Source organism: Lycium barbarum, chromosome 5, assembly GCF_019175385.1.
Source record: "Lycium barbarum isolate Lr01 chromosome 5, ASM1917538v2, whole genome shotgun sequence".
Classification (NCBI taxonomy): Eukaryota; Viridiplantae; Streptophyta; class Magnoliopsida; order Solanales; family Solanaceae; genus Lycium; species Lycium barbarum.
This window is the reverse complement of record NC_083341.1, coordinates 127,014,696-127,028,328: the sequence shown is the minus strand read 5'-3', so window position 1 is coordinate 127,028,328 and position 13,633 is coordinate 127,014,696. Positions and strand designations below refer to the sequence as shown.

Here is a 13,633-nt window from a genome sequence, read left to right as displayed (position 1 = left end):
ATACCATATTTAAAGGTAGGTTTTTTTTGTCATTTAATTGGTGCCAGTTGAGTTGACCTTAGGTATGCCACTTCATTAATTCTAATTTTCCAGTAGTATTTAAACGACTCTTTATGTAGCTAAAGACTGTGGAAATTTAATATTAGCATTAAAAGGTCACTGCATGCAGATAGTAATCGAATTAATTAATAGTGCTATTTATCTATTACTCCCTCCAGATCAAAAAAAGTGTCCACTTAGCTTTTTTTTTCTTGGGTAAAAAAAAAGTGTTCACTTATCAAATAAAAAAAGAATTAACCATGTTTTTCCAGATTTGCCCCTATTAAATGTTATATGATCAAATCTCAATGCTTATTTAATTAAGGGTAGTTTAGTCAAATTACCTATTTTGTCTAGGAGTTAGTATTTTCTTAAGGGTGTGTAAAAGGCTAAGTGGACTTTTTTTTTTTTTTTTATCCGGAGGGAGTTCTATTTTGGTTGCTAAGGGCACGATCCAAATTCAAAACATGGTGCCACAAGTTGAATCCCAATAACCTCCTATCAATTGTTGTCCAATTAAATTTTCTCTACTTTCTATTAATTTATTTTTAGTTTTTAACTCTATTCGGCACTTGATACATATTTTGAGATTCGATTAGTTAGATTCACGTTTGAAATTCCACTTTGAGAGTAAAACACTCCCTACCAAAAGCAATTCTATCCTAATTAAAAATTGGAGATATTAATAGGTCTATCACAACCTTTTGTTAAACTAGGTGAAAAGCAAAGAAATTAAATAGTGGCAACTTGTGATGACATTCGTTAATTAACGATCACAATCGTGTAAGAAATCATCTTAGCTAGTGGAATATGATACAATCTTTGCGAGAATAAATAACGGTGAATGCCCATATCAGGGTGGGAATCTAGTTATGGAATTTTAGCTCCAGTAATTTCGAATATGCATAACACTTTTGATTTTCCTTTACTGTAATAACACTTCTAGTAACCTCTGATCAAAGGCAGACACATTGTTGAAGTTTCAGTTGCATCTGAACTCAATATTTTTTTAATCGAAGCGTAAATTTATTTATACAAATTCAATAAAATTGCAACGGATAGTACCTTTAAACGGCATAATTTTAATTTTATAATGAGTTCAATACTAAAAATCTTAAAGATTAAACCCATAAAACTTAAATTCGAAATTCACCTTTGAGCTACCTTAGAATCAGAATTCAGAATTTGCAAGGAAAGGACAAACTGAAAACGTAAAGCTAAATAAAGTTTTTTTATCTTGTTGAAAAGGTCATCTATTTTGTTGCATCTGCCAGCTGTATCTGTCATCGTGGCCGAATTGCCAACAGACATTTATGTAACGAATTTGCTTTTATTATATCTACAGAATATAAGATATAGCATGCTTTGGTTTTGTCCAGCTGAATTTCTACTCAACCAACACCTCGAATAAATAATTTAAAAGTAATGGTCTACAATGAAATAAGGAAAAGTTACAACTTACAAGTAAATGGGGTTTAGAAATAGCAAAGCTAAAGTCTTACCTTTGTCCGATGCATGCACCTAATCTTAATTCAGGAAAGTGCTAGTTGCAAATTAAGGGGATTTTAAGAGTTTGATCTTTATTAAACAAAAAAATCGGGTAAATTTTAGGAAAAAAAATAAAAGGATTACAAGATATATTAAGGATTAAACACATGCATCTTAGAGAAAAAGGCGGCTTATAGATTAAAAGATTTTAGATCTTTTGGGCTTATGGGTGATTTAAAGAGTTTGATTTTTATTAAGCAAAATATTGGGTAAAGCTTAGGAAAAATTCAAAGGATTACACGATATATTAAGAACTAAGCACATGCATCTTAGGAAAAGGCGGCTCATAGATTAAACAACATTTTTTGTTTTATGGATTAAAATCATGTGTTGCATACATTTAATTAGGGTTCAAGTAATATGTATTCGCTATGTAATTTTTTTATTTTTACACTATTAATTTATATTTAACCTATTATAATAGACTAATTATCATTTCCATCATGTTACCAATTAATATTTTAGCATAGATTTATTTGTCATTATCTTAAGTGACTGGATAGTTTAAAAAATTTACATTGTCAGGCATGAAACTTAAACTCTTTAAAATTAATTAACCATGGTAAATCAATAAGTTTTTACCTTTTAAAAAAAATGATACATTTCATGCAATTATTGTAGACATGCATTGAGTGCAGGAAGGTTTGTTTTTCCCATAAAAAAAAAGGTCTAAGCTACTGAACTTGATTCTGTGGCTTTTTATATCCATACATTACAAATCAAACAAATTAAAGCTAAGGTTTGTCAATAAGGACACCCTATAATCTTCAAAAATCTCCAGAAATGGTCAATTACCAATGTTTTGATGTATCACATTTATCGTCGCTAAGTGGGTTGCCAACATTGAACGGCATGTTTATTAACCACGTCAATTCTCATGATTGGTTGGTTGTCATGGTTTTGAATTTATGTGGTCGACATGTATGTATGACACTCTTCAATATGCTAGAAATATTTTCATGGTTTTGTATTACGTGGTTGATATATATGCCACTCTTCAATAAGGCATATACAAGGTAATATCGATGCGAGTTTGGTCGAATCAATAGCTTTGGTCCACACTCCATATATATGTAAAAATTTACTAAATATGTACAAATATTAAATTTAGAACCCAATAACTTAAATGATCAGTGAATTTATTGACACCTCAAACTCATAAAGTTCAAATCTTGAACCACCTATACTACCTATACTTTTCAAGGGGAAGAAAATCTCGATCACAATTAACATCTTTTAGGCAGAGAATAAGCCATCTTGTTATCTTGCACATAGCATACAAAGATGAATTATAATGAAACTGCCCGTTTTGTTGCATTATTGGCTAGGAATATCACATCATGTATAGCATTAGTAAGAAAGGATAGTAAAACACTAGATACTGACAATTTTCAGCATCTCCACTTGAATGGTCACCAAGCTTGGGTATCATCCTGTTTGAAGAATTCGAATTTTAAGATGAAAAATAATGTAAGTGCTCAAAGATAGGGACTCGCTAGCTACTTAGCACTTGCTCGGAATTGTAAGAAGCGGTTCTACTATAGGTGTTTGTATTGAGTGTGTGTGTTTTGCCAGAAAGCATTCATCGCAAATAAGTTTGAGAGGTGAAGAATAGAAATTGCTAAATCTACAATGGGTTGCACAAATGGCCTTTTTTGAGGCACTATTTAAATTATGTCATCATTAGTCAGTGGGTTATATTTGTCTTACAAAAAAGAAAAATTTATGTAACTACTTTCAATCACAAAACTTTGTCCATTGAGCTAATTGGGACAACATTTAAAGAATAATATCGTGAAAGGTCATGTGGTGCAAATAATCCCCAATGACTGGATTACCAGTTAAGGGTGGATAGACCATCCATCGCAACCCACTTCCACTTAGACTTAGCATAATAAGGTGAAGTAATGTTTCTTTATTTCCCTTCATTTTATGGGGTTAGCTTGGCAGTAGTCAACTAGCCATTAAGTTCTTGATCGTACAAGGGGTGAACAATTTTGCAAGTCCAACCCAGGCAAAGTGTGAATATCTTTTTCTTTAATTATGATAGAGTTCGAGTCAAACTATTGAACTCCTCAATACAAGTGTGCAACTCATTTTTTAGGTCTAGGTCATAATGATTCGGTAGGATTAAGGGAACACGTGAAGTAAAATACTAGGCTTGCTAGCAACAATAATGTTTAAGGATATCAAAAGTTTAAGAAAAATAAAATACAAGAGAACTGCCAAATAACAGACACTTCAATAACAAAGCCTGGCTCCAGGCATGGGGTCAGCAAGTGTGGGCTTCTTCTACGGATTGAAGACTTTATAAAATGGACCGAAAAAGGACAGTATAGCCCATATGCACTCCATAAGCTGCTATTTCTAGTTGGTAAGACTTTCCAGTTTAGCATTTTCTTTCAGTTGTCTACTTAAAATTTTAAAACCACAGTGTTAGATCGTCCACATTGGTTGAGTGAGGGGTAATAATCTTCTTATTAATACCTCATGAACTAAATTTTTGAAATTAGTAATTTGCACCAGAGCTAGGATTTGAAATTTATGAGTTCTGAATTTTCCACCAAACACAGCTCGTTCATAATTAGATACTTGTACATATTTAATGCATTTTCTAATACAAGTACTGGGTCTAAGCAAAAATTATTGAGTTTATCTGAACTCATACCTAATATTGTAGCTCTGCCCCTGGTTGAATTAGGTCCAAAAACCATTTTCTTTCCATTTTATTGACAAAGAATTTACAAAAGGCTCATCCACGTGTTTATTTATCAAATAATAAATAAATTCTTATTTTCAAATATATTTAATCATGTCGATGCCAAGTAACATTGAGACGTACAAACCGAGACGGAGAGTGTAACTCTTAAGCTATTTCACAAGAAATTAGAGGAGAGATCTGACAAGATGTTGGATCACATGTGGCAATTTAGACATAAATATTAAGTTGCAAATTTTGTTAGACAACCCAGTACCTTTGGAACATGAATTAAAGAAATGAGTTAGTAATAATCAATCATGGAACTCAAGCCAAAAGACCTGACAATGACCAGAGATGCAAACCGTTTAGGGACGGAGAAATTTGCAAAATAACTCCATTTTCTTTTGAGAAAGGTCCCAAAGTCAGGGCACACTAAGTTGGTTTATAGTCAAGGCACTCGTTTTGACCGTTGCTAGGTCTTCTTTCAGATCTGAACTGTTCAATTAATAAATGAGTATGTGAATGGGTATAACTTGGGACCTTCTATAAAATGTGGACTAACTTTCTAACGATGTGCATGACTATAGCATGTTAGAAGATATTTATTGCATTTTAATTCCTTAATATCAAATAGTTATGAACATTATAAGTGCAAAGTCAAAATTTATTTGAAGATGGTAACTTGGAAACTTCTATCTTAACGGAACAGTAGCGTTTGTTCTAGAATTGAACATGTTAACTAAAGAGAGATAAGAGAATGCCCAATCTCAACTGCATGGTGGATCACCAAAACTTCACTAAATTAATTATCACTGGAATGAAGTATGAAAAAGTTAGTCTAGTTTGCTTGCACAATCGAATTGGAATTTCTGAACAAAGACCAAAATCTCACAATTTACAAGATCTCCACTTGAGTCGTTAAGCATTCAGAATCCAGCTGGTTCACTAATTCTGTCTGATCATCCTATATCAGAAGTAATCTTCAAGCCAGATGATAGAAAGTGTTTTAAGAAAAAAGAAAAAAGAAAAAATAAAAAAAAATAAAAAATAAAAAATAAAAAAAGAGCAGCTAGAAAGAAGAGTTCTTCAATGAATTTCTCAGGCAACTGTTGGATGAAAAATATAGTAGCTAGCTGTATTATATTTTAGAATGACAACTTTCAACGTAATTAGTAAGGAAAATAGCATTAGTGATCCCATAAGTACCTTTCTACAAGCAAGTATGATGCCACAAGAACTAATATGAGTTAGTAAATCATACCTTTGTCGAAGCAGCAGAGACACTTGCATTGTCGGCGTCACATTGAGGCACCGAGCAAGCTGACGGTGAGGAAGAATAAACAGACTGCAATTGCAAAGTTGAAGAAGTATCTGCAAGCTCAAAAACTGTTTACAGATATGGTGGAAGAAGATTATCTCAGGATGGATGTACTCGCCTCTGATGCATGGCAGTTGATCTTATCCATCTTCAAGGGGCTCTTTATTGAATCCTCCTGAACTTCTGGTGAGGCTGCTTTGGAAAATTGCAAAGTATTAGTGAATTTCTGCTGTCTTGTTATACTGAATAATCAATCTAAGGAAACATCAGAACTGCAAGTTTACACCTAGTATACATAAGAAATGAAGCATAAGGCGTTAAATACTTGCCGTATCTTCTAATTTTTAGCATTAAAAAATACATTGAAGTAAATGGATAAGCTTGGTCGGCCGGTACGGCAGTACGAAGGAAATATATGTTTCCTTTTAAGTTAAATAGCAAACAAAGTTACATGAAGCTTTAAGGTTCCAGTTCCTATGAGGAAAATGATAGGGTAAGTGGCTGTTTATGAAAATGGAGATAGCTCAAAGCACTATTCAGTAGATGGAGGAGGAAGTAGCTGCTGAACTTGGACCAAAAAGATTTCTACAAATATTCTCTTAGCACAGTGAGTCTTCATTGCATCTTATGGTAGGAAGATATATTAGTGCGGTGTAAAGGATTAAGCTAGCTTGGATTGGGGCGTAGTTTGTTTGGTTACCGTTGTTGAAATGGACTGAGCTACAGAATTGAGCAATTGTCAGACAAACCAAAAGACTAAGGCTTATGCTTCTTACAGCATAAAGCAAGGGTGTGATATGAACCTGTACTTTCTTCAATCATAGAAGACTTCAGATGAGAGTCTTTCCTTGTGCTTTGAACAATATCGGGCATCCTAGTAAGCAAAGTGTCACAATTTAAGTTAACCAGAATGTCACAAATTGAAGAATATTGACTACATACAAATAGCTACATGCATGACAGAATCTGAAGTATTTACGATGAGCCAGATGAGGGAACAGATAAAAGCCGTGTGTATATTTTATTGCCATCTTCCCATCTGCTTACTAGCAACCCATCTAGTCATTGTTAAGAGAACCCCTTTTTGATACATAATATGAGTTGAAAAGAATCACTAATTCAGAAAAAACCAAGGTCAAGTAGGAGAATTTCTGCCTTCTCTTTGCCTATCGCTAGGTAATAGTTAATGTGAGCACTGAATCTCACACATCTGCATCTTCAGGTTAGTAAAGAAACGGAGTTAGCATGTGTTCTAAGAATGGTTAGCTACATGTTATATTCAGGAAAAACTCTTCCCAATGGTGATTTTAGGTTCACGACAAATGCTTCCCAAGAGTCATCTTTGATGCTGAGGCAGAAACAAACTTTGATTTAGGAAGTTCAATTGCATTTACTTTAATAAGATAAATATGCTTAAAAGAAAAATCCAACTGAAAATTCAGGATGTTGCTAATCATCAGTGTCATTCCTTTTTTATATCAAACCAGAAAATTAACTTTTGATATTGAAGTTTATAAGAGGCTCAGTCAAACCTTAAGTTTTCACTTTGTCTAATTGATTGGCATTCTTCCTGGCCTTCTACCACTGAGGTGAATGTCTCTCTGTCCTGGCATTAGAGAAAGATACGGCCTATAGTAGCAGAAAAGAAGCCAAGGAATAATGCAATACATGAAGAATGCGGCACTTCAACAGCAAATACATATTTCAACAAATAGATGGAATGCCAAACTGAAACAACATTAGCTAGGGACAATGGAATGATGGAACGCTGATGATGGCCTACTCATACAAATTAAGGACCTTATCCTTATATAAGTAGTACATCATAAGGGTAGTGATAGAATTAATCTGACGTAAACAACAAGAAGTGGCATGCAGCCGTTTTGAGAGAGCACGAAACTCTAACTTGAGTAAGTGTTAGCCAGGCAAAACGGTTAGCCTAAAGTGGTGGTCTATCTAAAGAGTGAACGCGCAATGGTTGGACATCCTCTTGAATAACTGTTCCAATAACACCTATTCCAACACAGAGAACTTATCCGCTACATCCACATATGGAATAGTCTGGTCCAATATATTTCTTGTCCTTAAAATATAATATATGCACCGTATACAAAAGGTGCATGGCAATACGTATGTTAGCCACAAAGGGTCATTGGTGGCTAGCTTGAGCAGATGCGCTCAAAACTACATAATCTCTCTGCTAAAGTTACTGGAATTGGTACATAAGCAACTGCAATTTACGTAGGTCTAAAGTCGAGCAGCATTTGAAAGGTAAAATCGCGAGGAAAAATGGGTGTGTTCAGACCTCTTCACTGATACGAGTGACAGCATCCTGGATCTTTTTTATGACAATGCCTAAGCTTCCTACTTCAGAACGCAGTCCCTGATAATTATCCATCCAAAACGTAACATGTCAAGTTAACAATCTGATTTGAAATACAATTATACACCTACCGAAACTTATGCAAACCTTGTTCTCTGAGATTAAGTTCTGCAGAAGTAGTTCCTTTGTAGATACATCTCTCTGAAGGTATGACTAGTTAAGGTGGCATGCCATTAAGAAGGGAATGGGAAATACCATTGTTAGGACCTAATAAAGCATAAGGGAAAGGGAGCACAAACTGCTTCCATTATTTAATGGATATCTGCGTGATCTTTGGTTGGAACTCCTTGCTAAGAATTGCTGCCTCAAGTTCTGCCTCCAGCTCTTGTATTCTTTTAGTTTTCATTGTGAGTTCCACTTCATTGTTCATCAGTTTGCTTTCCAGGTCATTGATCTTTTCTGTAAAAAAGTAGCACATTAGTTACTTACCCCCTGTTTGGATGGTGGTTTCCTGTAGTTCATTAATGTATGGTTTTTTATGAAACCATGTTTGTTTCTATTGTTCTTAAAATTATGTGGTATGGTGTTGTAAACCCGTAGTTCATCCCATGGTTATATAACCATGAAAAGTCTCAAGTTTTATAACCACGGATTTGGTGGTTTTTCCGTGGTTACGTATTTCATTTCCCCATTATACCCCACCCTACCCCCACCTCCACCCTACCACTCACCCCCACCCCACCCCTGCTCCACCCTTCACCATCCAACCCACCCTACCAGTCACCCCCACCCTATTACTCACCCCCACCCCAACCCCCCACCCTTATCCCACAACCACCAACCTCATACCACCCACCCCTCCACCACCACCCAACCCCACCCCCACAACCACTCACGCCCACCCTACCACCCACTACTCCCATCCTCATCCCACAACCACCCACTTCACACCACCCACCCCTCCACCGCCCACTACCCCTCACCACCATCCAACCCCACCCCCACCCTACCAGCCACTAACCCCACCCTCATCCCATAACCACCCACCTCACACCACCCACCCCTTCACCACCCCCACTCACTACCTACTTATTTTTTAAAGTTCCTATTTTATTCTTTACCTGAGTTTTATTAATATATATAAACTATTTTCTAATTAAGAGTTAAGGGCATTTTAGTAAACTTACAAGTTATTATACAGTACCATACAGTCAAACCAAACAATACAAATGTTATTAAACCACAACAAACGATACAGTCTATCCAAACATTATGTTCATTAATACAGTACAATACAATACAACACCATACTGTACCATACCATACTGTACATTAATGAACACGGGAAACAACCATCCAAACAAAGGGTTAGGTACCAACAGCTAACTTCTTACAATCAGAAGCCTGTAATTAATATTTCAAAAGCATTACGAATCAACTTTGATGAGCTATAATGGAATTTACAATGAAAAAGCATGTAATAAATGACTATATTGCACCAAAAAAGAAGTCTTAAGCATGACTATATATGATATATAGAACGAAAACTAAAACCTTATCGGATTCATGATTAATTTTATGCTTATACAGCTCCATGTGTAGTAACACCTAGAGATATATAGATGGACAACGGGTATCAATACCCCACAGATATGAAATTATCTAGATGCACTACAAGAAAAGCATTCTAGCAAACAAGAACCACATGTTCTGTATTATAAAAATGACCTTTCTACATTGATTTATGTCTTAAACATGTCCCCAGGATCAATTAGTGTCTACTCTAGTAACATTCTATTGTGCGTTGCCGCAAAATGCCGAGTACAAGAGTAAAGAGCTATATACCAAGGCAAACGAGGTTGAAAAATTACCGACAAAAAGTTTCTCAAAAGTAGAAACCTCATCCATTTTCCTCTTTAGCCCAGCCACTGAACATGTCGACAGAAATTGAGGAAAGTAAAGGAAAAGAAATAGGAGTGAGTAAGCAAATGAATAGATAGATTGCTGAGACTGAATGGATGAAACCTTAAGAAAAGAAAGTTACATGCCTACATCCTCTTTTTGTCTGAGAGCATGTCTAGCATCATCCATTAGTTTATTGATGGAGGAAACTTCCTTTGATATTGAATTGAATAATAACAAATGAGCTTTTAACTTTTCATATAGAACATCAATTTTTCTATCTTTGTCTTCAATAGCTCGCTTCATTTCATAAGTAGAGTCCTGCATGTTTGACATTGCAGAGGTATAGAGTTGAGCTCATTGGTTGAGATGACATCATGCAATTTATATACAGACATCATGCAATTTATATACATACTTCTTCCCCCATTTCAATTTATGTGAACCTATTTCCTTTTTAGTCAGTGCCAAAAAGAATGACCCCTTTCTAAATTTGGAAACAAATTCACATTTTGAAATCATTTATAGCCACACAAATATCTATGACTTGTTTTAAATCACCAGTTTCAAAAGTCCTCCCTTCTTTCTTGAATTTTGTACCAGCCAAATAGGTTCACATATATTAAAACAGAGGGAGTACAACTTTTACTATATCTTAAGTCTAAACAAACCTATACATGAGTATCCATGAGGAAGATAGCAAGGACACAGCACATCTAAGTTCTAAGGTAGAAAAAATAGCTTCAGGGTACAACATTTTAGGAAATTCATCTAATAAGACATTCAACTTTAACACACAATCCAAACAAGGAACTGCCACCTAAAGAACAAACTTCTTTCTTCCATTTACCACATGTACTCCCTCATAACATCAAGTTGCAGCTTACAAAATTACAGTGCCAAATCTTGGAATTAGAGATATTTACCGTTATAGTTCCATTTCCTCTTTCCTATTAAGAAACAACTATGCATTTTGATAATGCTAGAGTTTGGTAACTCCTCGTTAAAATTTAGAACTGAAAAATCAGATAAAACAGGAATATCATGAACCAGAACATCAATTATTAAACTAAAAATATATATGAATTAACAAAATCTATGTTAATCCATCTGGCTTAGCATTACAAAATGCTAACCTTATAAGCTTTACCTCATAAGCTTTCACAAAAGCTTCCTTTGATTCAAGTAAGCCTTGTATAGTTCCTTCCAATTCCTTCTGCTTGTTCTCCAGCAAATTGTTCTCATTCTCTAAGCAAGTTACCTGTTTTAATTCATAGTCTCTAGTTGTCATTCTAAATGATACATTTTAACAAAGGCATAAACGAGAGGCAGATTCAGAATTTAAAGAGTATAGATGCACCTCTTAATACATCAACACAGACAGTTCCAAAATCGTAACATATATCACACACGCACATAGAGTTTTGAAAAAAATCTTTATACATTTTATATACATAAATATAGTCCGAGTATTAGACGGTAATCACGAGTTAATTTCTCAGACGGTTACTCAACTAACAACTTTTATCTCAGAAAGTCACTCAACTTTGTTTTGAAACACAAAAGTCACTCAACTAATGCTAATTATCTCAGAAAGTCACTCAACTTTGTTTTGTAACAGAAAAGTCACTCAACTTTGTTTTGTAACAGAAAAGTCACTCAACTTTGTTTTGTAACAGAAAAGTCACTCAACTATTGTCATTTCATCTACGAAGTCACTCAACTATTGCCATTTCACCTACAAAGTCACTCAATCAATTCAGGCGATATTTCCGGTAGATATTGCTGATGTGGAAATTTTTTAAGCCAATTTTTTATACAATAAAGAGAGATTCATTCCGGCAAAATAAAAAGTCGTAAATTTAATGGTTAATTAAAATAAATAGCTTTTTGAGTGACTTCTATGTTTATATGCTTGATTCTGTGTTTTCCTAGAGTGTGATAATAAAGAGATGAGCAAATAGTCCTTTACCTCCGTCACATATTAAGTGTCATGCCATTTTTGAAAGTCAATTTGACTCATTTTCGAAGCTAAATTAGATTAGATCAGTTCAATATTTTACATTTAAAATCTAGATATTCAAAAACTATACAATAAAGTACAAGTTGCAATTTTTCTCATGTTAATTTGATCAAAAACTGTATTTTAAGATGCTACCCAATATTCATACAGTTTGACTCTCGAGAAGCGAAACATGGCAACTAATATGGTAATAAGAGATGAGTATTTATATCTCCGTTTCATATTATTTGTCATGGTTTCCTTTTTGAAAGTCCAATTGACACATTTTCGAAGCTAAATTAGATTAGATCAATTCAATATTTTACATGTAAAATTAAGATATTAAAAAACTATACGATAAATACTACAAGTTGCAATTTTTCTCATGTTAATTTGATCGAACTAATATATTTTAAGATGCTAGTCAAAATTCATACAGTTTGACTTTTGAGAAGCGACACGTGACAACTGATATGGGACAGAGATAAGTATTAAATAGTCCTTTACCTTTCTTTCAAGTTTATGCTTAAGTTCATTGGAGAAACCTAACTCAGCACGCAATTCCGCCAAATTGTATTCATGTCCAAACACAACTCCAATTTCCAAATAACATTTTCAACTTGAAAACAAATACTACTACTACTTTTTTTCCCAAATTTCACAATTTTTATGTCTAAATGCCCGCTAAATGCACGTGAAGACACCACTTATACACTGTATCTGTTCATAGAGTAGTAAATACTGTCATTCTCAGCACGCGATACCGCCAATTTGTACTCATGTGAAAATACAACTCCAATTTCCAAATAACATTTTCAACTTGAAAACAAATACTACTGCTACTTTTTTTTTTCTTTTTCCAAATTTCACCTACTGAATGCACGTAAAGTCACTACTTATACACTGTATCAGTTCTTAAGAGCAGTAAATAGTATCAGTTCTTAAGAGCAGTAAATACAATCCTTTACCTTTCTTTCAATTTTATGCCTAAGATCATTAGAGAAACCTAACTCAGCACGCAATTCCGCCAATTTTTTATTGAATTCCTCCTCGATTTGCTTTTGCTTCTGTATTCACACATCCAAAAAAAAAAAATCTTCACAACTAGATTTTCAGTTAAAACTTACAAATAAGTGTTTAAGATTTGGATGAATTAACCTGTACTGTGTGCTGGAGGTGATGTGACGCATTGCGTTCCTTTTCCTGCAATAGTAGTAGTTTAATGTAGAAATTGATGATTAGTTATGCAGATTTGAGAGGTTAGGGTTACTACTTTGAGTTGATGAATTTCTGAAATCAGGGCACGGAGTTGGAGCTTGAATTTGGAGAGCACCAAGAGTTCCATTTTTACCCGCCAAATTCTTCAAACCGATTTCTGGAATGTGGTACGCATTTATTTTACAGAAAATGACAAAAATAGTCCCTAGTATTTGAAGGTAGGTTTAAAATAGTTCCTTAATGGTTTTGGTCTTTTAAGTTTGTCAAAAGTTAATATTTTAAAATGGAAATTAGCTGGAACTCAGATTTATAGGTATAACTTTTGTAATTTCTAATACTAGTTTTAATTTATTTCTTGACTCTGATGCAACTTTTTGAGGTGTAATTTTGGTTATTTATTTTTATATCTTCTTAATGTCTAGTATGGTTTTTTGTATTGCATATTTTAGGATATGATGGAACTTTCTTGGTATTTATAATTAATTTTTTTTTCACAGTTCACTTCAAATCTAATCTAACGGAGTAAATATTTTTGTTGTACTCACACGTCAAAAAACTCCTTCACTACTAGAATTTAGAACT

At 34.2% G+C, this 13,633-nt stretch overlaps 1 protein-coding gene across 3 annotated transcripts; it reads right to left on the bottom strand.

The window, feature by feature from the left end:
* Positions 1-5,070: 5,070 nt before the first annotated feature.
* On the bottom strand, positions 5,071-13,246 carry LOC132641466 (uncharacterized). 3 transcript variants are annotated; one of them, XM_060358472.1, is made up of 14 exons: positions 13,107-13,246; positions 12,992-13,036; positions 12,802-12,900; positions 10,982-11,092; positions 9,978-10,152; positions 9,801-9,857; positions 8,252-8,388; positions 8,077-8,136; positions 7,912-7,989; positions 7,139-7,212; positions 6,410-6,480; positions 5,725-5,798; positions 5,550-5,633; positions 5,071-5,268 (listed from the first exon to the last, which is right to left on the bottom strand). In XM_060358472.1, exons 1-14 carry the CDS (start codon positions 13,176-13,178, stop codon positions 5,248-5,250), a joined length of 1,158 nt encoding a protein of 385 aa, XP_060214455.1. In that variant the 5' UTR covers positions 13,179-13,246; the 3' UTR covers positions 5,071-5,247. The 3 variants fall into 3 exon arrangements, with proteins under 3 accessions (XP_060214455.1, XP_060214452.1, XP_060214454.1); XM_060358469.1 differs by having other exon boundaries at positions 5,071-5,252; positions 13,107-13,245; XM_060358471.1 differs by having other exon boundaries at positions 5,071-5,252; positions 12,992-13,030; positions 13,107-13,206.
* Positions 13,247-13,633: the final 387 nt, after the last annotated feature.